Source organism: Zalophus californianus, chromosome 14, assembly GCF_009762305.2.
Source record: "Zalophus californianus isolate mZalCal1 chromosome 14, mZalCal1.pri.v2, whole genome shotgun sequence".
Taxonomy (NCBI): domain Eukaryota; kingdom Metazoa; phylum Chordata; class Mammalia; order Carnivora; family Otariidae; genus Zalophus; species Zalophus californianus.
In genome coordinates, this window is record NC_045608.1 from 65487974 (window position 1) to 65514704 (window position 26731).

Below are 26731 nucleotides of genomic sequence, written 5' to 3' on the forward strand. Positions count from 1 at the left end.
CATTTAGGGTGTATCACGGCAGCAAGCAACTAAGTGAGGACACACTTCTTGAGTTCATAAAAATGGAGGGGCCGGTGTGAAGGTGGGGCAGCAGCATATGTGTGAGTGCCCGTGTGTGTGTGTGCGCGTGCATGCACACACATACCCATGGATGTATATGTGTGCCTGCTCATGAGCAGCACAGGGAGAAAAAACTGACCTAAAGGAGGAAAGGTCTGCTACATCTTGAAGCCATTCACACTTCACAGTGTCTGAACTTGCAAATGAAGGGGTTCTAAAGGCTGGTTAGTGGTGGTAGCAGTAAGGACTTCTGGAGACTAGAAGTCTGACTCCTCAATACAGGTGCATCTGGCCCACAGGACATGAAAAGGGCTCTTTGCAAACAACAAACAGCCGAGTAGTGGGAGCGTGAATGACTCAAAAACACCTGGCTGATTTCCCTCGAGGTTTCCAGAGGATGAATTGGTTAAGAAGGAGTCGGTCAGTTGGACACTATCAGGCAGCTTGACAAATGCAGAACGTTGGGGGCAAAAATTAGAGAAATGGTGTCATCCCAAATAGAGTGTCCCAGAAAATAAATCCCCCCTTCTGTGGAGGAGGGTTAGAAGTAAATAGGTTCACCTACATACATACTCCCCATGAGGGTAAGGTGTGTCTTTTTAGAGGTTGATAGTAGGTAGGAATGATCCAGATTGCTTGTTTATAAAGGATTGTTGGCCATATTTTTCATTCACCATCTTCTACAAAAAGAGAAAGCATAACCTAATCCTAAATTCAATCAGATCAAATGTCAAATGGCTGAATAAAAAATAAAAAGTTATAATAGGGAAGGGTCATGGGAACACTGATTCTGACCTTAACCCCCAGGGTAGAGCTTCCTACAAGGTAGGAGCTTTGGTTTCTAAGTCTTAAAAATGGGAACAAGAGTATTTCACAGAATTGTTGTGAAGATTGAAATGGTATAAATAGGAATGCCGTGTCCACAGAAGATATTTAACCGGTGTTTATTTTTATTATTTTCCATTTTCATAAAGAGGAAGAATAGATACTGGGTCACATCCTCAGCATTGCTTCTCCAGAATCTTCACAGCCAAATACAGTGCCAGTTGTCACTGCCAAGGCTGGGTTTGGGGCAGCTTGCCTCCAGTGCTCAGTCTTCTCTCTTCCTCTCCCGCAGCCAACTCCTCCCTGAAAAAGCGCTTCAAGCGGCGGGAGATCGAGGCCATCCAGTGCGAGGTGCGCAAGATGTGCAACTACACCAAGATCCTGTCCACCAAGAAGAACCTGGACCACGTGAACAAGATCCTGAAGGCCAAGCGGCTGCAGAGACAATCAAAGACAGGCAACAACTTCGTCAAGAAGAGGAGAGGGCGTCCCCGAAAGCAGCCCACCCAGTTCGACGAGGACTCCAGAGACCAAATGCCGGTGCTGGAAAAATGCATCGACCTTCCCAGCAAGAGGGGGCAGAAGCCGAGCCTGAGCCCGCTCGTCTTGGAGCCAGCGGCCACCCAAGACACCATCATGGCCACCATCGAGGCGGTCATCCACATGGCCCGGGAGGCGCCGCCCCTGCCCCCGCCGCCGCCGCCGCCCCTCCCGCCCCCGCCCCCGCCGCCGCCGCCGCCGCCCCCACCCCTGCCCAAGACCCCCCGAGGAGGAGGGAAGAGGAAACACAAACCCCAGCCTCCCGCCCAGCCCCCGCAGCAGCCGCCCCCGCAGCAGCCCCTGCCCCAGGAAGAGGAGGTGAAGGCCAAAAGGCAGAGGAAGTCCCGAGGGAGTGAGAGCGATGGCCTTCCCTAGGGTGGGTCTGGGCGTCTGGACCTGGGGCCGGGGGAACTGACATATTGGGGAGTGCAGGGAGCCGGGCTGGGGCGGAATCCCACACTGCAGGGACACCGATGCCCCTCTCTCCTGAAGCTGGGCAGGCACAATCGAGCCAGATGACGGGGTGGATCCATCAGTAGCTCTTGGGAAAGCAAAGCAGGGGGACGCCTTCAAAAGAAGCTTGTCTATGCTTTACAGCAGTTCCAAACCACGCGGCACTTCAGTATGGCTCGATCCTTTGCAGGTGAGCAGAAGACCAAGGAGGAGGAGAAAGAGCCGGTAGTACTCTCTGACAGCCACCTGACCTCCTGCATCCAAGGTGCGTCTCTGATTCCATTGCATTTGCTGGCCAGGAAAATTGAAAGGGAAGCACCCTCAATTAGGAAACATTCCAAGGGGAGAAAAGCTGCAGATTTCTCGACTGGCTTTGTTGTAACCCATTTCCATTTAATTGGTTTTTTACTTTTATTTTGGTTTTTCCAAGCTTGGCTAGGCTTTGGGGCACCAACATCATCTTCAGGTGACCTGAATCTTTCCGTTAACCATACAGTTTCTCAGATGGATTCGTCATCAGAAGGTGGAATTCTAGTGACAGGCAACCTTAGACAGGCATTCACATTCTTCCGTATGCCTCCTCTATACCATACACTGATATTTAGCGTAGTCAGTTCCTAGTTTTCCTTTTGCCCATTGTACTTCCATATACCTTTTCATTAACTTACTTGCTGCCTTCTTTTCCTTGGTACACACCTAAATAATGTAAACTTTATGTGTGTTGTAATGTTCACCCTTGGCATGCTGTCCCAAGGAACTTGGCTTTGAATCCCAATCATTGTGAGACAGATACTCAGTATTGATAGAGCCTTTTTAATAAGTGATTTAGAGCAGCCGAGGATATGTTGGCCGGGGTGTCAACCAGGTTATTTTTATACTTAAAACATATCAGCAGAGAATAGGCAGAATAAAATGGTTCTAATAAACCCACAGCAAATGGAATAACTGACAAATCACCAAAAACTGAAACCCCAGACCCACCAGAAAGACAAATGTCTAGCAATGCCTTGGTATGTGAATTTTCATACAAGTAACTATCATAATAGGTCGTTGAAAAAAGGAAACAAAAAGACAGTAGAATAAGTCCATTATCTCTTGATAATTATTTCTTAAAAGCAAAATGGGAGTAAGTGTTCTTATTTGAAAAAAAAAAAAAGAAAAGAAAATGCTCAAAGGGTATCACCACTCCAATTGTATGAAGCCACCTTGGACAAAGTATCCAAATTGTGGTTGCCTTAATAAACTAAAACATTTTTGTACATAATGTAATTATAAATCTATCAGTCTGCATGGATGCAAACTGTGTGTGACAAATCGTCTTTTAAATGGTCAGTTTCAACTGTACATTTCTCATCCAAGTTGTACTCTAGCCATCGGTTTAGCGTGGACAGATATTCCATCTCTATCACCCATTTCCACAGCTCAAGTAAAACATGTTAAGAAGACTCAGAATGAATATGAAGTTACTCCATTGCCGTAGATGTTTTCTAAAAGTCAGATGTGGAAATTTCAAATAAGTATTTTCAATTTCCTCCCTTCCTCCTCCCCTAACCTTCCCCAAGACATCAAACACCTGGCATGGTAGATTATAAAAAGAGAGACACTGAGAGACAGAATTCAGTTTTCTAATGGGAATTAGAATATCTGGTTTACCTCCAAATTAAGTTTCTTTACAGGAAGTTGGGGCTGGCTGGAAATTGTATTATCACTTCAGAACACAACACTGTTTCCTTAGAGAGAGATGGATTTTTGTTGGGAACACAGGAGAATAAGGGATGGGGTATCTATGAAAGTAAATTTAAAAATCCCAAGTTAATATGCTTGAGAACATCACTGCTTTGTCATGGCACCAACAATTGGTTGAAATTACTCACGCTATTCTGCACTGTCACCTTGGACTTAACATCATTTGCTCCCCACTATGTCAGTCACATTTAATCCTAGCAATATGTAAGTTTAAAGGGATGCATTCTCCTGTAGTTGAAAGCTTGTATCATAGATACTCCATTTGTGACCTAGGTGGACCTTTGGCATTTCACACAAGTTGAACAGCAAAATCAAACCAGCCATTTTCAATTTGTCATTCCCAAGCCATGTCTGAGTGGTTCTAAAGTCACCGGAGAGGAAGATTTAAATTAGCCCCACTCACCCCACCATTGCTATGAAAGAGCAACCATTTTCATTCCAATTAAACCATAAAGGGGGTTCTCTCCTGTCAGACTTTGAAAAATCAGTTCCTTCATTCTTTCTTTTGCCCTTCTTACTTCTGCTATTGTAGTACCATTTCCCCAACCAAGACTGTGAGTAGACTAAATCTTCCTGCAGACAGGAATGAGCTGCCACTCTCTAAGCTTCTTAAAGAAAGACCCAACCCCTAATTGACATTAACATCTCTAGTTGGAGAGAAATTTCAGATAACTTAAGGATGCATTAGAATTTCCAGACCGAGGTAAAGTATTCCTGGAGGGATACAGCAGGCTTGTAACTTATTCGTAAATTCAGTTCTACAGTTGTCATGTGAGTTAAATGCAAATCCTCCACGCTTATGACCCTAAGAATAGATGAGAAAACTGCAGAGGACCCAGGGTGAGACATGCTGAATAGCCCGTGGAAGGTAGGAAGCAAGTCCCAGCACCTGCAAGCTTCCTCTCTCCCCTGCCCAGCCTCCCCTTCAATGTCATGTGACATTTTCCTTTTCCTTATACCTTCCATTAACTTAACTCATCTCATTGGTACAACCATTTCCTGGTTCTCTAAGTAACCCCTTCCCGTTAGCCTCTCCTCTCCTGTCCAGGCTCAACATTGGGCCAGTCTAGTTTCACCTCTCATTCGCTGCAGACCCAGGATGAGAACCCCAGCCATCCTGACCCGGACCGGGGAGTCTCTAGCCAGTCAACACTGCCTCCTGGGGCTGCATTTTTATTTAGAGAAGATGTCATTTGGGATGCATGGGACTCCATAAACACCGCCACAAATTATTTCATTAGAAATCTCTTGTTGGTGGTGGGTTTTTGTTTTGTTTTGTTTTCTGGAATACTTTCCTTCCACAAGCAGGTTGAACCCACTTATAGGGAGTCTGATTAGGGGTGAGCAAAGGATGAAACTGAGATGTAAAAGCCTCCTTGTAGGTGATGATAGGTCTCTGATCCACCTTCCTAAGTGGTTGAGGAGCCACTTGCTTTTCAACCCCTCATCTCAAATGAAAGATACAAAAGTCGAACTTCCTCTAATAACATGGCTCTGGCTACAACCCAAGGAAGATAGGTCAAAAGAAAGGAGAGCATGTCACGGGCTGGTTTGTGACTTGGCAGGACCGGAACCCAACAGCCACTGACAGCCCAGAGTAGGTGACTAAGGGCTGACAGAGGATTAGCATGTTAACTTGGCTGCTGTCTGGAGTGGGAGGCCACGTTCCGTGGCAGCCGGAATTTGTGTTCTGCACATTGCTGGCTCTATAAATACGATAAGCAAGTGGTGACAGAATTATAATATAAGGTGATGTACTACATGCAGATCATAAAGGATTTGGTTTTAGTACTTTAGTAGAAAAATCCCACTCCTACAGCTTATTACCCAACAATATTCAGATAATGAGTTTTTGGAGAATATTTTTTTCCCTACCACTAGGAAGATTTACCTGGGAACTGTCTAAAGTCTATACATATATTTCCAAAGCCTTTAAATGCCAACTGTAGCATGGAGAGAGACGGGGTGGCAGAAGCCGAAATGCCTCAAAAGCCATTTAAGTGTTACACTGCAGGATTTTCAGTCCTTCTCATCATGTAAAAGTAGATAAATATAGACATTATTCTCAACACTACCCTATAGTATCACAATGGTCCAAATGCCAGAGCTTACAGATAATGTCATCACAGTGCCTAGAAACTCGAACTGTAATATACCGTAGCATTTTCTTGGTGTTTTTTAAAGTTTCTTTCCACAATACAAGGCTCCCTCTGCTTCTTGTTTCTTGGAGAGTTTGCCCCACTGGTGAGTCTTCCCTCCCGTGGGACTCGGTCATTTGGGGAACAGTCTTAGAAGCACATATCAACCAAGGAAGAAACTTCCTGGATATCGATTGCCCACTTCCCCAGGTATAATAAACACTACGGTGGGGGGGGGGGGCGGGAAGGATTGAGAAGAGCTGCCACCGGTCAACACAGAAGGGCAGTTCCAATCTAGGTTGGTGTCTTTCTTTTCTTCCTTTTTTAAAAAATCTATTTCTTAAATAATAATAAATGCACATGATGTGTTAAATATGTATATATATATTTCAAAAGAAAAAATGGGGCACAAGATTGTCTTATAAGTCGTGCTGGCTAATTTTTAGTTTGTATTCATAAGTGGTTTTTAAAAGCCTTTTTTAAAGTGTAATTTGCATGTTCTACTTTGATTGTATGTAAACATATTTTAGAACAAAAAATGTATTTGTATTTTATTGAATATAGAGGCAAGAAAATTGTACATTGTTTGAAATGTTCTTTTTGTAACAGTTTTTATTCATAAAGCATTTTTGTACATTTAAAATGAACACGGACTTGCTGTTATTTGAGGCGTAGATACATCTGGCATGCTTTACTGTCATGCTCCTCCATGGTCTTAGATGTTGGGTTTTAAACATTTTTTCTAAAAGAAAGCTCAGTCTTTTTCGCTACCAGATCAGGTTAGCACAGTATAGAGCACTTAACTATTAAAAAAAAAAAAAGTTAATCCTATTCATATGTTATTCATTGTGTGAAATTAAAGACATTCAATTCAGTCTAACATGAGTTGTGAATTCTTTTGTTTTATTTTACATCTGGTTCACATCACTAAGGAGTTTAAGAGTATTTGGGGGGTCTTTGCTCACACAAACTGGATATAGAATCATTGAGAAAATTCTAACCAAACTTCTGCCTCTTGTACGAATCTGGGAAGTACATTTGGGGCAAGATTTGAGTCTGATTTACTGGGTTACTGTTCAGAATATATTACACCTGGACGTAAAGCCAATGGCTGATTCAAAGAACCAGTCAGACCTCTGCTGAAAGCAATCAAAGTTTGTTGTATAATGTTGGAGACCTATCCTGTCCTAAATTTTTGGAACATTATGGATGGGGATTAAGCTTTCTTACCAAATATCCCGTGATGTCAGATATCTGAAGGATAGATCCCTGGCTGGATTTAAAGTTCGGAGTCATAGGAAAGGCTAGTTAATCAACCGCAGACAGTTATAGATCATCTAGCCAAAGTCTACCAGTCTGAACAAGACCCTTGAGGACAAGGGCCAGGAGTAAGAAGTCCTTGTTCTGAAGGAACTTACAAGGCCTGAGTGTGAAAAACCAACTCGCAGTTCTAAGTGAAATGTAGCATGTGGTAAGAGTGATGGGGTCTCAGAAGAAGCGGGGAGCCCCCAGGGTGGTACTTTCTTCTCTTCCCACTCCGTTCCAATTTTGCGTTTAAAGTTGTTTTTTTAAAGCCCTATTGAAGTAGTACTTGTACATTCTACTGGGAGAGTATGTAAACATACATACGTTTATGTATTTTTCATTTTCCTTCTTTATCTAACCTGATGTGCCACTTTCAAAAGCCAACAAGGTACATAGGAAATGTCATGAGCAGGTTTCATCCCCTACTATCAATCGGACCTGCTGTGACCTTTATTAGGACTCTGGGTATTTGTAGCACCCACAGTGGAATAACGGAAGTCTGGTGGAATGGATGGAAGTCGTCAGAGTTAGGCTATCAGGGCAGCCTCAGGATGGTCAGGCACTGGCGCTTTAGGTAGCCTCCTGGGACTCAGAGAATTTAGTCAGCAACTTCTAACTAGAATTGCCCTCCTTTCCCTCTCTGCCAGCTATCTTGCACTGAACCAGGAAAACGTAAAGCCTTATATAGTCCTCTTTCCAACTCGGGTTCATTAGACCAGTGGTATTTCTGAAATCAGCAATGACTTCCCAGACTGCCCCTAATCTCTTCCCACCAGCAGGAACAAAGCTGTTGCCTTGGAATGGATTGGCCCATCTTTGGGGGGTTTTAATCCGTCCACAGAGTGGCAATGTGCTGACAAAGATTCTCGGGAAAGTCGGATGTGTTCACACATGGGGCTGGTATGAATCTCAGTCTACCAATAGGTGGGTAGAAGGAATAGATATCGTTAAATTTCTCTGCAACTCAGCATTATTAATTTTTAAGCCCCCATTCCACCAGCATAGCAGAATCTTAGTTCCAGACCTAGGGGTCCTCTTTCTAACCCAGAGGGGAAATCTTGCTCCTACTTCCTTCCAAATTGTTTCCCTGTGCCCCAGTCCTTTCTACTTCTCTAGTTTCTAGGCATTTGAAACAGAAAAGCCAGGGGGGAAAAAAAGGCTCTAATTCTTTTCCCCTCTGCTTTCTGCTGTCAGATACATGCCCTGAGGGGATGAGCACAAACCAGCCTCGCCGCCTGTACTGGGGGAAGGACACCAGTAGCACAGTGGGCATATTGGAAATCAGTTACAACTTTAACAATTTTAACCTGTCACGCATGTGATAGGGAGTGAGGACAACAGGATATGAAAAGCTAAAGGATTTGCCCAAGGTCACAGAAGGCTCTTTACAGGCTGGATGAGATAATGACCAGGTGCAAAAGGGATCAGGAAGGGGGCAAACTGGGGTGTGCGTCTCCACTGTTACCAGTAACACTTTCACTTTTATGGGAAATGCCCACAGCCAGGGTTTTGTTACACAGCGGTGGCAGTGAACTTCCTAAAGTGTCATGAGGACTTTTGTTTACAGAATTAATTAGAGGGAAAACTGCTTCCAAGTCTTACTGACATTTATCTATGCTAAATTGGAAAGTAACAAATTAGAAATAGTAAAACCTCAAAAGGGTTAGAAACCACACAACTTCTCTCATTACTAAGCTTGATATTTTAAAATGTAATTCTCCCATTTTTAGTGGCTAGAGCAGTAAAATAAGAATCGAGAGCCTGGGATATATTTCTGCTTGGTCACTAAAAGAATTCTGTGCCCAGGTGCCAAACTTACTGGAGTGTCCCTTGCTTACTCTGAAATGGGAGGTTAAACTCAAGGATATCTGCAAGTCTAAAGTCTCCAATGCCGTCATTTTGTGCCTTCCAAACAGGTCCCACCTTGAGTTTCCATTTTCATCCCCCACCATTGTGTAAAGCCAATGACAAATTGGGTTTGTCACCTCAGCATAGTCTATCCTATCCTAATCTGATCAAAGGATGTGAGGGTATGGAAAATCAGTGGGGAAAAAAACAGAATCATGAGATTATATATATATTATATATATATAATCAAGTTTTTCCTTCCTTTTTTCCTTATTTCCTTCCCTATCTGCACATTGCCAAGTACCAAACAATGTAAGGAAGAACAAGGAAGACAAAAATCTCACTGAGCTTTATGCGAGCAAATCCAGATCATGAACTCCCTGCTCCCATTCTCTACCTGTCCAACTTCTCCATGTCTTTTAAAGTTCAATTCAAACCCCACCTCCTCTGGGAAGTCTCATGTCTGCAACCCACAAATTCTCAAACCACTCTTTTGTTACTGTTCTTAATAATACCCCATGTGACAGAGTATAATCCTCAGCCAGGGCGACCATGTCCGGTTGTGGAGGTTGTGCCCTGCACAAGCAGACCTGGCTGAGAAAGAAAGTAGGAGCTGAAATCCAGCCTGCACAGTCTTTGTGAAGCCGTGCATCCTTGCTGTGGCATCTTCACCAGGTAGGCATCTTTTTCTCATTCTCACAAAAGTGATTTTGTGAGAACAAAGCTTAAAAATTTGAGATCTGTGCATCTCTGGAAGGTAGAGATGATCTTTGCTGTTGCTTCTCACCTTGCCCCTGAGATCCCCAAGACCCGTCTCCCAAGATTTCCCTTGCTGCGTTTGTTAATACTACTCCAGAAGACCCTAAATCCATCCCCAACTGGAAGAAAACAATGAAACTAGACGTGATGGTTCATTTTATGTGTCAGCCTGACTGGCTGCAGGTTGCCCAGATGAAACACTGCTTCTGAGCATGTGTGTGAGGGTGTTTCCAGGTGAGATTATTTGAACCAGTAAGACCGAGTTAAGTGGATTGCCCTCCCCGGTGTGGCTGGGCCTCATCTGGTGCCGTGAGGGCCTGGATAGAACAAGAGGAAGAAGGGGGAATTCACCTCTCCTTTTGTGCCTCACTGCGGAAATGGAACCTCTCAGTGCACATCTCATCTTCTGCCCTCTGACTGGGATTCATGTCGTCGGCTCCCTGGGTTCTCAGGCCTTGGAGTGTGGACTGAAGGACATCACGGGCTTTTTTGGGCCTCCAGCTTGCAGACGGCCGACTGTGGGACTTCCCGGCCTCCATTACCAAGTGAGCCAATTCCTATAAAAAATCAACCTCTCTCTCTCTTTCTCTCTGTACAGAAGTATAGTCTCTTATTGGTTCTGTTCCTCCTCTGGAGAACCCTAACACAACCAGACACCAGCCTGTGCAAACATGTCAGGTAGTGTCAGAGTCCCATCCCATCCCCATGAATATAACTTGCTAAGCTAGTGGACGTCTGATGTCTCAGAAGGTCTCCAATATTCCAAAGACTTTGGGAACTTTGATTTTGAAATATTTACAGCTTCCCGGGAGGATGCTCAGGAATATACACATAAGTCCACGGCAACAGTCTCCGAACTGCCTCCCCCACCCCATGTCAACATCCCATACAACCACAGTATAATAACGAAGCCAAGACATTGACACTGGCACAGTTCACAGAGTGTATTACCAGTTACACATGAACTCGTGTGTGTGTACGCGCACATAGATCTATGCAGTTTTGTCACATGGACGGCCCTGTGTAAACACCGCCCCCATCAGTCAGCATACCATCACCACAAAGATTTCCCTCTGCTGACCGCTCCCTCCCTCACTGCCGTAATCCCTGGCAACCACTAATGTGTGCTCCAGCTCAACAACTGTCTTATTTCAAGAATGTTACATAAATGGAATTGTGCAATATGTAGCCTTTTTAAAATAAAGTCTATTTTTAGAATAGTTTTAGATTTACGAAAAGTTGGAAGATAGTTCTCATAGACCCTGTAATAAGGCCAGTTTCCCTTATCAATAACGTCTTACAGTATAGTGTGGGATCTATGTCACAATTAATGAAACAAATTATTACATTATTATTAACTATATATAATCCAGATGTCTGTAGTTTTTAGCTCACATCCATTTTTATGTTCTGGAATCCCTTCCAGGAGACCACATTACATTTAGTCATGTCTCCTCAGGCTCCTCTTAGCTGCGACAGGTTCTCAGACTTTCCTTGTTTTTTTTTTTTTTTTTCAAGATTTTATTTATTTATTTGAGAGAGAGAGAGAATGAGATAGAGAGCATGAGAGGCAAGAGGTTCACAGGGAGAAGCAGACTCCCTGCTCAGCAGGGAGCCCGATGTGGGACTCGATCCCGGGACTCCAGGATCATGACCTGAGCCGAAGGCAGTCGATTAACCAACTGAGCCACCCAGGCGCCCCTGACTTTCCTTGTTTTTAATAACCTTGACCATTTTGAGGGATATGAGCCTCATGTATGTCCCTCAGTTGGGTTAGACTGGGGTCATATGTTCTTGAGAGATGACCACAGAGGTGAAGTGTAATACTATCAAGACTCATCACTGCTGATTTTAACCCTGACCACCTGGCTGGCAAGTTGCTTTCACCCCTCTCCCCCCACTTTCGCATACTTTGTTCTTTGGAAGGAACTCACTACACAGAACCCACACTTAAGAAATGGAGAGTTATGCTTCTCTCCTTCAGGGCTGCGTATCTATATAAATTACTTGAAATCCGTATGCACAGAAGAGTGGGGATGTTTTTATACTTTTTATTTTGAAATAATTTTAGGCTTACAGAAAAGTTGCTGAAACAGTACAGGGTTCTATTTAATGCCTCCACCCAGGTTCCCCTAATGTTAACATCTTACATAGCCATAGTACAATTATCAAAATTAAGACATTAACTTTGGAACAATATTATTAGCTGAAATACAGACTTTAGATTCTACCATTTTTTTCCAAAAATGTCTTTTTTTAATCTTTAAAAAAATTAATCATGGTAAAATACACATGACAGAAAATTTACCAATCTTGACCATTTTTAAGTGCAAACTTGTCATGTTAAGTATAATTCACATTGTTGTGCAACTAATTTCCAAAACTTTTTCATCTTGCAAAACTGAAACTGTATGCATTAACAGCAACACCCCATTCCCCCTCTCCCCAGCCCGAGGCTTTCCACTTTCTATTTCTCTGAATCTGACTATTCTAGATATCTCATATAAATGGAATCATACAGAATTTGTCTTTTATACCCACATATTCATTTATTTAATCATTGATTTATATTGATATGGACTCGTGGATATTGATTTTATATTCTAGGTTATATTCTAATACCACCTGATTTATTTTGTGGCTTAAATTATTAGAATTATAGCCATTGGGAATTCTTTCAATTGACTCCTATATTTCTTTGACATATCATTGCATGTGCATAATTTTTTTGGTGGGAGGAGGGGTGGTGGTGGCATTTTTTACTTTCTGGGTTTATAAGATGTTCCAGGCTCATCTTGTGTATTTCCTGTGCCAGTCCTAGAATTAATCATTTCTCTAAGGCTCTAAGTTCCTTTTATTAAAGAATGGTATTAGAAGCCAAGATATGGGCACTAGGTTTGCATATTGCTCTTAGTATGTCATTACTTCTTGGCCCTCTCAGCTGGCAAAGCAAGGAAATATATACGTGTATACTAACCTGTGCATGTACACTATATATAAGTATTTTTAAATGCAACCATCTGTATCTCTATTAAGCTAAACATGAGTCTAAACCACTATCTCTAACTGTAATAAATTACATGATCATTCTAGCTTCTTCTCTTGCTTATCTGTAAGCTCCCACTCCAGCAGACAAAAACCCGGTTCTCATCATCTGCCATTCATTTACTCAACTGTTTAATTCCAGTATACCAGTATCAGAGTAGTTGACTTACAGCTATGCTTTCGAGTTGGCTTTTTTTTTTCACCTAGCATAATTTTTTTGAGGTTTATCCAAGTTGTGTGTTTTGGTAGTGGGTTTCACCTCATTACTAAGTGGTACTCTATAGTATGGATATATCAGGGTTTTTCAACTATTTACCCATCGAAGGACATTTGGGTAGTTTCTAATTTGGGGCTATTACAAATAAAGTTGCTATGAACATTGATATGCAAGTAACTGTGTGGAAATAAGTTTTAATTTATCTGGGAAAATTGCCCCAAACTCCAATTGCTCAGCTATATGGTCAATCCATTTTTAGTTTTGAACGGAACTGATAAATTGTTTTTTAGAGCGGTTATACCACTTTACATTCCCACCAGCAATGTATGAATAATCCAGTTTCTCTGCATCCTCACTAACATTTGATGTTTGTTATCACTACCTTCCATTTTAGTCTTCCATTCTGATAGGTACATAGTGATAACTCATTGTGATTTAAATTTGCATTTCTATAATGGCTATTAATGGTGAACATCTTTTCATGCGTTTGCCATCTGTATATCCTCTTCAGTGAAATGTCTATGCATGAATTTTGCCCCTTTTCCAATTAGATTTGTTTTGAGAATGTTTTATATATTCTAAATATAAGGCTTTATTGGGTATGTGAATTGCAAATATTTTTTTCCTAGTCTGTAATTTGCCTTTTCACTGACATTTAAAGTCTTAAAACATGAGTGTTATTCACAGTTTAGCATGAGGAAACAGGCTCCGCAAGATAAAGGACTTGTTTTTTAAATACACAGTTATTAAGGGCATAGCTGGGATTAGAACTTGTACATGCTAACTCTTAGCCAAGTGCTTTTCTCTAATGACCATAATCTTGGTGATGTCACACTTGGTAATGTGTTTTCCTTTCTTGGTGCCAAAGACTCTTTCAATTAATAATAGATTGTTATTTGGAAGAAACTTTAGAAAGATTATAGCTCAAGTCCCTCCATTTACAAATGATAAAACCGAGCACAGGGAGATGAAATGAATCAGCTGTATTCACATGCTTACTAATTAATGATGGAACCCAGCCTAGAGCCCAAGGCCTGGCCTCCCAGTCTGATCCTTTCCTTGTCCTACCACATGCGCCCTTGGTACTCCTCAAGTCTCTCCATTGTTAGCATGCTCATGTCCTAGAGCTTAGGGGTGCAGAGAATAATGACCTCAGAGCTCAGAAAGGAGCTCTTCACCTGGAAGGGTGAGGGAAAGTGACAAAGTGCCCCGGAAAACAAAATGGCACCAAAGACAATTGATGTGGGCACCTGGAGAGCCTTAGAAGCTTCACCTGTGAGGATGCACAGGGGCTGCTGGTGCCTGTGAATGTTATCACTGCACCCCCAAAAAGATATTTATTTCCCCACAATATCTGTGACAATCTTAACAGAGACTGTTTGTGCCTAATAGTTTACTGTTATCTTGATTCAAAATGCTAAAATATATTTCTAAATATATTTCTCTTAAATAAGTGAATTATCCTCAGTGCAGCAATTTATGTATACACCTTCCATTGCTCTCTTCATCACTACCCCCCTACCCTCTCACACACATCCAGGCACACACACACCCTGATGCAGGCTGGGGTGCAGTGGTGATGAGCCACATTGCTAGGGAAAGAGGCTCTGCTGCTCTTTCTGCCTGGGCTAGAGCCTTTGGCTTAGGAGAATGTCGGTTATACACTGTTGGGTTCTTGGTGACCGAGGAAATGTACATGTTTAGAAATAACCATGAGGCTCCCAAAGGCTCTTTAAACTCTCTGGGTCTCTGAGGACATTTCATTTTATTTTTTAAAACACTGGGTGTTATACGCAAACAATGAAACATGGAACACTACATAAAAAACTAATGATGTAATGTGTGGTGATTAACATAACAATAAAAATTTAAAAAAATAAAACTATGTATTATAAAATAAAACCGTAATACAGAAACCACACCAAATATGGTTTCTTGAATCACTGTAAGGTAAGCACTCTGTAAGCACCACCCAGGTCAAAAAATAGAAACTATTAAGCTACCCTAGAAGTGCTTCCATGTTCCTCATCCCAACTCAGCCCATCCCTTCTCCAAAAGTCTCCTGACTTTTACAGAAATCGCTTCAGTGTACTTCTTTATGGTTTTATCAGCCAAGTATACCTTCCTAGACATGAACAGTTAGTCTTACCCATTTTTTAAACTTGCTCTGTTTTTTAGGTCTCTTTGAATGTACATGTCTCCCCTTCATCCCTTACTCTTCTTTCCATGGTCCTGCTGAAGAACCTTGGCTATTTGATGTGCAGAGATGCCCACAATGTGGATGCTGCACACTCCTGGTATAGTTCAACATGTTCCTCTGTCCTCAGAATCCCCTGCAAATTGGCAGCTAGATCCAGAGCTATATCCAGAAATAGCTGGAATCAGGTCTGATCCCTTAGGAAAGATTGTAGGTGGAATTGTATCCATTTATCAAGAGGCACATAATGTCTGGTTGTCTTTCTGTAATGTTAACAGCTATCGATGCTTGATGCCTAGAGCTATTAATTTATTAAGGACTGAAAAGTGGTGACATTTTAATACTGTCATTACTTTCCACTGATTAGTTGGCATGGTTTTATAAAGAGGTGCTTTCCCTTGTCTCCTCTTCAGTCACCTGGTGGCACAGTTTATATAAGAAAAGCAAAAGAAATATTTGATTTTTCCTTTTATTTTCTGGATAATGAGTTCTTTCCCTATCATCCTCCAAAGGTGACCAACTGGTCTTTTTTAATATTATTTTGAACTCAGGGATTTAAACATATTTGAAGGGTTTCACTCCATTGCAATTATTATCATTATTAAAGCTCCAATTGGCCCATCTGTGGCCAGTTGGAGTCTCTTCAAGTTGGCTCCTGAACGTTTCTTGTCTAACTCCAGCAGTTTCATATAAGCTAGTGGCTTTGATAGCTTCTTGGCTATCTGATATTACGAGATGTTCTAAGCTCATCTTGTAATTTTTTCTGTTCAGACCTTAAGCCATTTCTCTAGGAGCTTTTGTTTTGCTTTGCTTTGTAAATTTTTAAGTGAGAAATGGTATTTCAAGACCAAATTCTGAGCACTAGGGATAGATAGATAGATAGATAGATAGATAGACAGATATAGATAGATAATCTGAAATAAATTTGAACTGAAAATATCAGTATGAACTTGGTGTGTGTGTTCATACTGATACTTCTAAATCAAATTCCTGAATTTGAATCAGAAGAGTTTTTACTAAAACTTACATCTGTGTTTTTCTTTAATACCATGAATCTTAAGGACATAAAGGCAAATGAAATAGAAGAACCATAATTATTCATTTTTTTCTAGTCCACATCATATATACAACAGTCTCCGTGGAACAACATGATACCATCATCAATAGGGTTTTCTAAAAAGTGGGGAAAAAATAGCATGAGCTTTCTCCTTCTCCCATCTCTATTGCTGTTCTCTGTCCACATTATCAGAACATAAAGAACACATATGCTTGCTCTTTTTTGACACACACTGAATCTTAGTTCTACAAGTAGCTGACTATTTAATACTTAACCACTGGAATTTGGCCAATGTCTGTACTTGTTTTGGTGTCTGAAGCTCAAAATCAAGTAAATTCCTAAGAAAAGATTCTTGGGAGTATAATTTCCTGAGTCCTTGCAGGTTAATGGGATGGTGTCGTTTACACTTGAAAGTCCATTTGTTGTGTATAAAATCCTTGTCTCACACCTTCTTTCCCTGAGTCTTTGAAATAGGTCCTTCCGTCTCCATTGGCATGAAACGCTGCTTTTGAAAATGATGATCTAATGTTCTTTCTTTGTAAGTCATTTGCTTTTGCTTTTGCTTTAAAATCCAATCTTTTTACTAGAATATGTTTTATTGTTGGTCAATATTCTCTTAAATATGTAACTTAAATTTCTTTTAAGGAAAGTTTTTCTGAACCCTATTTTTTAAGATCCTTTATTCTGCTTCCTCATTTTGGTTTTCTTCTTCAGGGACTCCTGTTACCCTTCCAGGATCTTCTTTGTGTGGCTCCAGGTTTAGTCACAATATCACACATCCTTTTCCCCTCTTCATTCTACTCCCTTTTTTATTTTAAATTTTTTCCTCCACTTAACCTTCAATTTCTCTTCAGGTACTTTCATTTTGTGTTCATTCACTTCTGCTTTCATTTTCATTTTTTGACATATTTTTATTGATTTCAAATCTATCCCTGAGTCCTGTCACTTCATTTCTGAGGTCTTTCTAATTCATGCTGTTCTTCTTTTATATCTTTTAACATTTTCTTCATATCTTTGAGCTCATTCTGAAACGGCAGTCTAGGGTTTTGATTTGTGGGCACGTTTTACTGGAATATGTTTAATTCTACCTCTTGATTCTCTTTTTACTATAATAGATTTTAAAGGATTTAAAAGTTGATACTTTTCTGTTTCTAATTTTTATTTGAAATTAGTTTTCCTAAACTTTTAGAAAGAGACGAGGGTGAGGAAAGCTTTTCTAATTCCATATCACTTCATCTTCTGTGTTTCCCTGTTGTGTTAAACATGTTGGTTTGTGTTCTAAGATTTCCTGCCCCAGCTTCCCTTACCCACTCTTCTCCAAACCTTCTCTCTCCATCCTATTATCTCTATCCTCTCCAGTGCTGGTCATTTTATTTTTTATTTTTATTGTTTTAGTTTTTTTTTAAGATTAAAAAATAATATTTTTAAGTAATCCCTACACCCCATGTGGAGCTCGAACTTCCAACCCCGAGATCAAGAGTCACATGCTCTACCGACTGAGCCAGCCAGGTGCCCCTCTGGTGTCATTTTAAATGACACAAGGGTTTGGCCTAAGTATTTTCTCAAGTGTATTCTCAGTGGCCACATGCTAACCACTGGCTAGAACTTAAGGGGCCTAGAGGCCATCTTTTTTTTTTTTTTTCAATTTTATTATGTTAGTCATAATACAATACATCATTAGTTTTTGATGTAGTGTTCCATGATTCATTGTTTTCGTATAACACCCAGTGCTCCATGCAGAACGTGCCCTCCTTAATACCCATCACCAGGCTAACCCATCCCCCACCCCCTCCCCTCTAGAACCCTCAGTTTGTTTCTTGGAGTCCATAGTTAGAGAGCATTGTTGCTCACAAGTTAATGTTGTCTCCACCTTTCTCTGTATGTCTGACATGCCCAATGAAAGAAGATGACTAGGCCAGGACCTCAGGATTTGAGGAGTTACAAGGAGAAAAAGGATGTATTTAAGTGAAAATAGGACCCACGCCTGACCTTAAACTGTGAATGTAGACTGCTGGAAAGGGCAAAGAAGAGGCATCCCCTGGCATGTCTCATAAACAGGAGGAAGGAAACATAAGCAAACATTCTGTAAGCTATGCATGCGCTATGATCATGGAACAGAGAGATCAGATCAGATGGATGGTGTGGGAAGATGTCCTAGAAGAGGAAGAAAGGATCAGTGGGGAATAGAAGTGAATAAATAAGAAAGCATCATTATGTTAAAAAGGAAGAAAATTGGGGCTGAAACGACTGAGCATTTGTGATACATTTTAAAAACAATAAACCAGGATTCAAAATTCCAGAGAGACTGGTTTGTGCTTATGGTCTAAGTCTTATATTTTCATTACGTGCTCCCTTTAATACTTCGTACTGTGCACATAGAATACTTTCAAATTTGCTGAGTCAACACAATAATAAATTACCATAGGCCCACTCCATAAAAAAGTCTGTGGGAGCCAATATAAATACAGCGGCCATAACACAGGTGCTGGCCCTCAGATGGCTAACAGAACTGAGATAAAACATTCACAAACCAGCGTGGCTATGACTTACCATCAGCACGGCTCAATTAAAAAAAATACTCTCCTTTTCAATATTTTTATGAGAGGTCCTTTTCACTTACCTATGTGAAGCAAGCAAAGAGCAAATGACTTTAAACTCGAATAGAGGTAAATGTCAGTACTTAATAAATGCCATTTTTCTTCCTCTTTCTCTCCTTCCTTCCTTTTCTACCACAAAGGCGATACTGTTTCTCCTAGACCAGGAGTTGGCAAATGATGGCCAGGGGCCAAATCCAGCCTGCTCCCGGCTTTGTATGGCCTACAAGCTAAGAATGGTTTTTACATTTTGATTCAAAAATCAAAAGAAGAATAAGATTCCATGTCCCATGAAAATTGCATGAAATTCAAATTTTAGTGTCCATCTATAAAGTTTTATTGAAACCCAGCCAGCCCTACTCATTCATTAACATGTTGTCTGTGGCTGTGTTCCCACTACTGCAGAGTTGAGTAGTTACGACAGAGACCCTACAGCCCGCAAAGCCTGCAATGTTTACTGCCTGACCCGAACAGAAAGTGTGCTGGCCCCTGGCATGGACTAACTTAACTGTTGGTCACCAGGAAGTTAAAACACAGGTTGTGTGCACACAATTCAGCTCATTAGGAAAGTTGCTTTGTAGCATTTGACCCAGCTCCTGAGAGGGAACATGATCCCCATCTCATTTTTATAACTTCCTACCCCATTCCCTTTGGTGCCATGCTTCAGGGGCCCTTAATCAGCGGGGCTTCTAGTTCCTAGACTAGGCTGTATTTACAGGTGTCCCACTACCTGAAAGCAGGATGTTCCTGTGAAATCGTTTGTAAGTGGAAACAGCATAAAGTGAAGAAGCTGTTAACTATGAGTTTATATGGAAAAATGTTTGCACATTCCCAGACCCCAAAAATAACCTCTCTGAGGCTTTTCTGATAACTTAGGACACATCTTGCTAATGGATGCACAAAAATCCATCGAGATAAAGCATCTGGGCACAGTTTAAAGCCTCGGCAGTTGATGCCAAGATGCTGAGTGTGGTTGCTGGGGCTGCCTGCTCCGCTCGGGGTGCGCGCTGCCTCTATAACATAATTGGTGGCTGCGAAACAATGAACGCTACTTTTGCATTTCACCTTTTTTCATAAAAGCAGAAGTCCTCTTCGAATTTCTTTTGGTTAGCAAAACAGGTACTGATGTAGGTCTTTCATAGAAGCCGAGTGGTTTAACGCAAACTTTTGGAAAAGCAGGGACAACTGTATTTGGACTGTTGTTACTGGTCCCTCGGTGTTTCCATTGTGTCTAGTTTTCCAGTCCAGTGAAAGCCCCCTGGCTTCCAGAATCCCATCCTGTGTTCTACCAGATGAACGTGGTTGCCCCTCTGCCCTCCTGGAGCAGTTAGGCAGGAAAGCCGGGGAATCTAGTCCTGATTAATAATCAACTGTCTCTTACTGTTTTCGCTCTTGTGGGTGTCTACTCATGCCTAAGGCAGGCACCTGCTTCGAAGCACAGCCTCTGTGTAGGATTTTGTTCTATCCCTCCTATCCAATGCCAGGCACAGCCCCCTTGAAGATGATCAATATCCTTTGTTGATTGACTGACTGAGCAGTTGAGCCATTGAGGTGTCAGCCTGGGGTAACAGAGCAATCAGAAAAGCCTTCCTATGAACACTGTGCCTTGGGCTGTGTTTGTTTGCTTTGTGCTCTTTCTCCTTTGAGTTCCTCTGGGTTCTCTGGATTTGAGTAGCATTTGAGAAGGAGAGAAGATGGTGCAAGTGAACCAAAGAACTCGCTTCCATCTGCCTTCAATTCTCAGACTGGGGAAACATTCCCAGAAGGCCCGGTGCATGAGAACCTGACGTGGTGACAGAACGTTCTGTCTCCCTCTTATTACATGAGCAGCACACAGAGTTTCTGCAGGCTCATAAATCCTGAGGGCCTTTTCCAGCCGCAGCACTCGGGCTGCTGGCCCCCATTCCAGGAAAAAAAACACTTTGAAACCCCCATCAAAAGGGAACATTGTGTTTCTGCACATCCAGGCCCACTGTGGGCTGATTTCTCCCAGCACAGGTAGGCTGGGCGGGCCAGTTAAGTCAGATGTGCTTTATGATCCCTAAGCTCTGGCCTGTTGGAAATTTGCAGAAAAATTCAGTTGCCCAACACTGTTCACTGGTATGTCTTGTGAACTGAAGTATGTATTATGAATTTGCTAAATTAAATTTTCCAGGAGAAAACCCAGAAAAGTGTTCCCCGGGGGCTAACATAATGTGGTGACTCAAGAGGGGAAGTGGGGAAGACCAAGTTGTCCAGCGAGGGCCCAAGTCAGACCTGAGGAATCTGTGGTGGGCCCCAGGTGAGCAGCTCCCCAGCTGCCCTGCTTTGGAGGCTCTCCCCTGGCTACTGAGGGGAAGAAAGTCTGGTGCCCAGCCTGGAGGTGGAGGGAGGGAGGAGGGAGAGAGAAGTAAAAACTCCGTGGGGTTCTTGTTCTCCCCCTCTCTCTTTCTCTGTCTCACACACACCCACCCCTCCCCCCCACACATACGTGCACCGTCAGCCATCAGCACCAGCCTTGCCCAGCGCCCCTTCCCACACTACTCACCTCCCACGCCAGGCAGCTCTTTGGTCTTGGTTCTGCCTTCTCTTCTGCTTCTTTTCCCATCAAGATTTGTGGCGTTCCTGGCCACATCTGGAGTATTTAGTGTTTGGCAACACATTAAAAAAAGACATGTTGTAGCAGAAAGAGTATTCCATACTGGTTTGAAGGCAGAGTGCTAGATACGAGAACTTGGGCAAGCAATACATTCAGTTCCCTCTTCTGTAAAATGAGAGACTGTAGTATCGACTTCCCAGTGTTACTGGGACAGTAAAATAAGACAATAGCTATGAAAGTCCTTTATGAACCACAACACAAGTGGAAAACATTGTTAGTATGCCCGGCAATGATACGTAAGCTGCTACTGTTAAACTTGCTACTACTGTGACCACTTGTCCTGCTAATGCTACCAGTGATTTTCATCGAAGGGCTGGATGGTGAGCATGAAGAATCTGGAAACCGCATCATACCTGAGAAGGATGGTTGGACAAACAAGCTGGAGTTGGCCCAAGCAGAGATCTCAGTGGGAAAGTAACTGTCTTCAAGGATCAGAAGCTGTGCCATGTGGAAAAGAAGGTGACCTTGTTCTGGGTCCCTCCAGTACAAACCCAAGGCCACAGAGGCAAGGAGAAGTATTTTATTAAAGGACAAGAAGAATTTGCTCTTCATGTAATTGTTGAACAATGCAAAATACCACCTTGGGACACACTGGACACACTGTTTTCGGAAATGTTGAGGTGGAGAGAAATGAACATCTCTACAGAAAGACTTGGTCATTCATCCATTAATTTACTTATGCAACAATCTCTGTGGATGGCCTACGGAAGGGCAGGCCGTGCTTTAGGTGCCGGGAACAGCACAGTGAACAAGACCACCTCTTGCTCTCTGATTAGATTAGATTAAAGCATTGGGTAGAGGTTGGATGCTACTTCGTGGCTGTCAATTCTTTTTGCTCTATCATTCTGAGTCTTCTAGAGCACTATGATTTCACAAGTGTGCAATGAAGAGGAGAGAAGGGGACAATCAACATGGTTTTGCCCTGCATGAAGATTCTCCCTTCAGCCTGGCAGGGAATGGCTCTGGCAGTAGAGAATCGGTCATGGAAGAAGCCTCTAAATCCTTGCGAATCCTCTTCCCTGAGTGGCTCTCCTTGGCTGAGAATGGTCTGAGCTTTCCCAGTGAGTTTCAGGGGCTGGCTCTCCTGGGAGCTGGACTTACAAGAAGCCCCCAAGACCTCTCGGAAGCTTCTGCAAGGGGAGCAGCAAGGTTCTTGCACTCTAGCAAGGGTGACAGCAAACAGGGTGATGTAACCCTCCCCTGCCTAAACTACATCTCTTGCCCTCGAGGTAGCTTACAATTCCCCCAGGCAGCCTCTCTTAAAAATGCAAATATTCCTGACAGGAATACACAGTACTGCCTGCATTCTAGCAGCCAGCACTTCCTAAAATTCACCCTCCAAAAATCTCATCTGGCCATCTCCTTCTCCTTCCATATCACCTCTGCCTCTCCACATCTTGCCTAAACAGCTGCAATGGCCTCCTGCCCTCCCCGCCATGAACACTCACACCCCTCCTCTCCTTGACACCTTCATGACAGTGTCCTTCTCCACGACCTGCCACTCAATGATTAACCTTCAGTGGCTCCCTGTTGCTGAGACCATGGTCTTTAAAGGGGAGTACACATGCCCCAGGACTCTGGGAAGGAAATACTATAACTTCTGTGGATATATTTTTCTAAAAAGTAGGAAAAATAATCTTTAGAAGAAGCAACATATAGATCAACAGAGGGTCCTTATCCAGTCCTTTGTCTGATTGTCATGGGTTCCTTAGGGCTCCTGAGGTATTTACAAGGTAAGGAGGTGGCTCACTGGAGTTGGCAATGGCACCCTCTGGGTATCCATTTGCATTAGTATACCGAGAAACCAAAGACCCTAGAATCAGAGAGACCTGGATTCAGCCTTATTCTGCCATTTCTTAGTGGTGCCACCTTGAGAAGGGAACTTACATTATCTCTCAAAACCACAGCTTCCTCTTCTGTAAGCTGGACACAAAACACTTAGCTCCTACTCATGCAGTAAAAATTAAATGAGATAATGCATGACTTCTTTGTAATTGCTAGGAAATAGTGCTCCATAAATGTTAGCTATTTTATCAATACTGTAATAGAAAATTGCCTAATTTATATTTTTGTCCAGGGTTGTCTTTGACTAAAATTTACAAAGTGCTAGTATTTGAATGACTGAGGGATTCAAAGATCATCCAGAATTGGAGAGTCAATGCAGAAATCTGCATGTGAGGCAGGATTTGTAGAGGGGAGGATGTATACTACTGAGAAGTATGCCATTATGTTTATAAACCATATGCCAAACGTCCAAAGTATCTATTCATTCATCTAGCCTCTTTCACTGCCTCCCCGTCCCCTACTCTTCCTTCCTTCCCCCCTCTCCCCACTCCCTCCTTCCTTCCTTCCTTCCTTCCTTCCTTCCTTCCTTCCTTCCTTCCTTGTTTCTTCTTCTTTCAGTCAGGATTAGAAGAAGGAAGAGAACTGCCCAGGTGAGGAGAGAAGAAGACTCTAGCATTTGTGGACCATTTCCTCAAGTACATGAAGCTCAGTTCCTAAACGAAACCCTGAACCATAAGGGCTACAGATGGGTGAGATGGTGGTTTGAGATATCCAGGGCGTGTGGAGTTTGCTATTTTACAAAAGAGTTAAATATAATAGTAATTGAGGGAAGCAGTTGGATCAAAAGGAATTATTTGCTAGGCAGTTTCAAAACCAGAAAATGCTTAAAATGCAAACCACAAAATGAAGAAACCTCAAAGGTTAATGAAAACCTGCAATAATAGACAAAGGAAATGAAGAATTGCAACACAGCCCTCCTTCCAAATCTATTAAGCAGTCATACCAACACCCTTCCGAGTGGGGGATGCCATCCAGCTCCATTTATTCTGCCTTGGAACTGCTCAAATAGGGACAAGATGTTAAGATAAAATGCCTCAGTGTCTTCTCTCTTCACTAGACCAAGAATAAAGACACTAGTCCCTCCAAACATCACTGAGACAGCACAGGCTTGTGCCTGGTAGATGTCCCACAAGGATTTGTTGAATGAATTAGAATTCCTGGGTCTAACCAGTTAAAAGTCAGGCATTTACTAAGAACCAGAGAGAAGAGAAGTAGAGACACTGTGTGGTAGGTCTAAGGTAGAGCCAAAAATACTGGTCCAGGGAAGGCACTTGGACAGAGTGAAACAATCCAAAGTCAGAGGAGTAACCATAAAATCTTAAAAGTAGTGACAGGGAGGCTGGAAAAATCAAACTGGATATCAGGTTCTAGATTGAGAGGAGAGAATGCAGTGCTATAAAGGGCACAAGTTCAAGATTCAGGAATTCACGTCCAAAAAAAGAGGACGTGCAGCCCTGAGAATAGGCCTGAGGCTAGCAGACACGGGCTCAATACGCATAGAAGAGTGACTTGCCCCTGGATGGCTAGGATTTATGCTTCATGGCCCCTGGCCCTACTGCCAGCCGAATGTATTCTTGGAACAGTGCCATGTTCCCTCCACTGTAGTCTGGCAGTGAATGCCTGAAAATCAAGAATTGTGACTTCCTGCCGATGCCTTGTCTAGTGCCCCATGAGAAGTCATTGAACTACATATATTACAGAGACGGAGGAAAGACCTAGTTTGCATGACACAAAACAGCCAGGGCATGGGAGGGAGAGAAAGCCAATAGACAGCTGTCAGGAGGCCTGGATCAAGGCCTAACTCCATAACCCATTCATTTGTGGCTTTGGACAAACCTTCTAGACTCTGTTTCAGTTCACTCACAAAGAAGATAGGGATAAAATGTCTTATAACTTGCTCCTAGGGATACTGTAGAAACTAAATGAGATCCCGCAGCTATAAGTTCTTTGTTGACTTTAAAGGACTATTCAGACATCAGGACTTGCTTCGTTTGGACAGCAGGACATCTAAGTTTTCAGCCAGCACCATCCTAAAAATGTCCAATTTCCTTCTAAGGAAGAACTGAATTTTGTTGGTTTTGGTCTGTTTTATTTTTCTCCCCCATTTTTAACCTTCTCCTGGGAAACTGATGGTTGGCCTGATCTAGGTTTGGCACACTCATCCTTTTCTTTACCTGGCACCAGTCTTCAGATGCTTTGATGTCAGACACTCTGGTTAGCATCTCCAGCACATGCTGCATTTCCCCATGTCTCACAAGCTGTCAGGACAACAGGAAATTTTACAGTTGGCATCAGAGTATAACTCAGCCACCCTGGACTCTGTTCTCTCCAAGAGATAAGCTTAGTTGACTGTGAAGACGAATGGAGGGTAATTCTGCGGAAAATCGCAGGGAATTGGCCCATTTGGGTGCCATGTTGTGGCGATCTTGTGCACATTGGGCGAATTGATTTTCAATGAAAACATCACCTCTGTCTATTCCTTTTTGCTGACAGCACACAGAAGGAATGCTGAGCCAGGAGAAATGGTTGCAAAGTTTGGCCTGTGGTCTTCCCCACAGCACCCCTCCCCACCCCTGCCACAAATACACACAAGTATCTCCCAACAGATGCCGCCTCTGGAGGGGGGACACTCAACTGCCATATGATTATAGATTCACCCTTGTGTGCGTTTTCCCTCCTCTACCTCTTTAACCATTGTTCTCGCTCCTGTGGGCCCCCAAGATTTGTTCCCACGGAAGATCCTATTATCATTAATGAAGTCTTAGAGTAGTGTATAACGCAATGAGCCCAAACAGTGAATCAAGAGGCTTGGGTTCAGTCCTGAGTGTTCTGCTGTGCACCGGAGGGCATTGTTGGCCTCTTTGAGGCCCAGCTGCTTCCAGTGTCAACAAAGGGAAGGATAATAATGCCATACATAGTTTCCTTACCGGCCTTATATACTTGTGGGTGTTGAATAAAATTAAAAATAGAAAGGCACTTTGACAATTATAATGTCACGGTAATTTAGATGGGTTTTCATCATTCCTATTAGTAGTAATAATAGAATTTGTATTGGTAGTAGCAGTAGTAGTGACCTGAGTAGCAGTGGTCTTTATAGAATCATAGAGTCTTGGTGTCAGAAAGGACCAATTTCCCGCCAAATACAGTATTGTATTACCTACTCACTTCATTATCAGAATTACTATTTTATATGCTTCTTCCATTCTGTTTTTTTCTCTAGGGCATTCACTGAAGCAAAACTAATGTCTTCCTATCCTCTTCCACGTCTCCCCCACCCAAATCTGCTCTTAAGGAATGATCTAATCTCAGTCAACAAAACCTCGTGGTAAAAGTAGTAGAATAAGGATCCTAAAACCTAGAGAAGAAAAAAAGTGCAAAGGAAGGAAAGAAAGAGGCCCAGACAGAGGAGGAGGAGGAGAGCCTTCTCCTGGACTCAGAAGCTCATGGGGGAAGAAAAGAAAGAG

The 26731-nt window shown here is 42.4% G+C and overlaps 1 protein-coding gene and 1 long non-coding RNA gene across 6 annotated transcripts in view; one reads left to right on the forward strand and one right to left on the reverse strand.

The window, feature by feature from the left end:
• SETBP1 (SET binding protein 1) overlaps positions 1-6642 on the forward strand; it is a 362049-nt gene extending 355407 nt beyond the window's left edge. For 4 of the 5 annotated variants that reach the window (XM_027577552.2, XM_027577554.2, XM_027577550.2 and 1 more), the window contains one exon: positions 1178-6642. In XM_027577552.2, the coding sequence (XP_027433353.2) occupies positions 1178-1800 (623 nt within the window). In that variant the 3' untranslated portion in view covers positions 1801-6642. The remainder of the gene's footprint in view (positions 1-1177) is intronic. The other variant, XM_027577553.2, reaches the window with a different exon arrangement.
• LOC113913307 overlaps positions 1218-26731 on the reverse strand; it is an 88426-nt gene continuing 62912 nt past the window's right edge. Inside the window, exon 3 of the long non-coding RNA XR_004819624.1 lies at positions 1218-1320. This is a non-coding gene — a long non-coding RNA (uncharacterized LOC113913307). The remainder of the gene's footprint in view (positions 1321-26731) is intronic.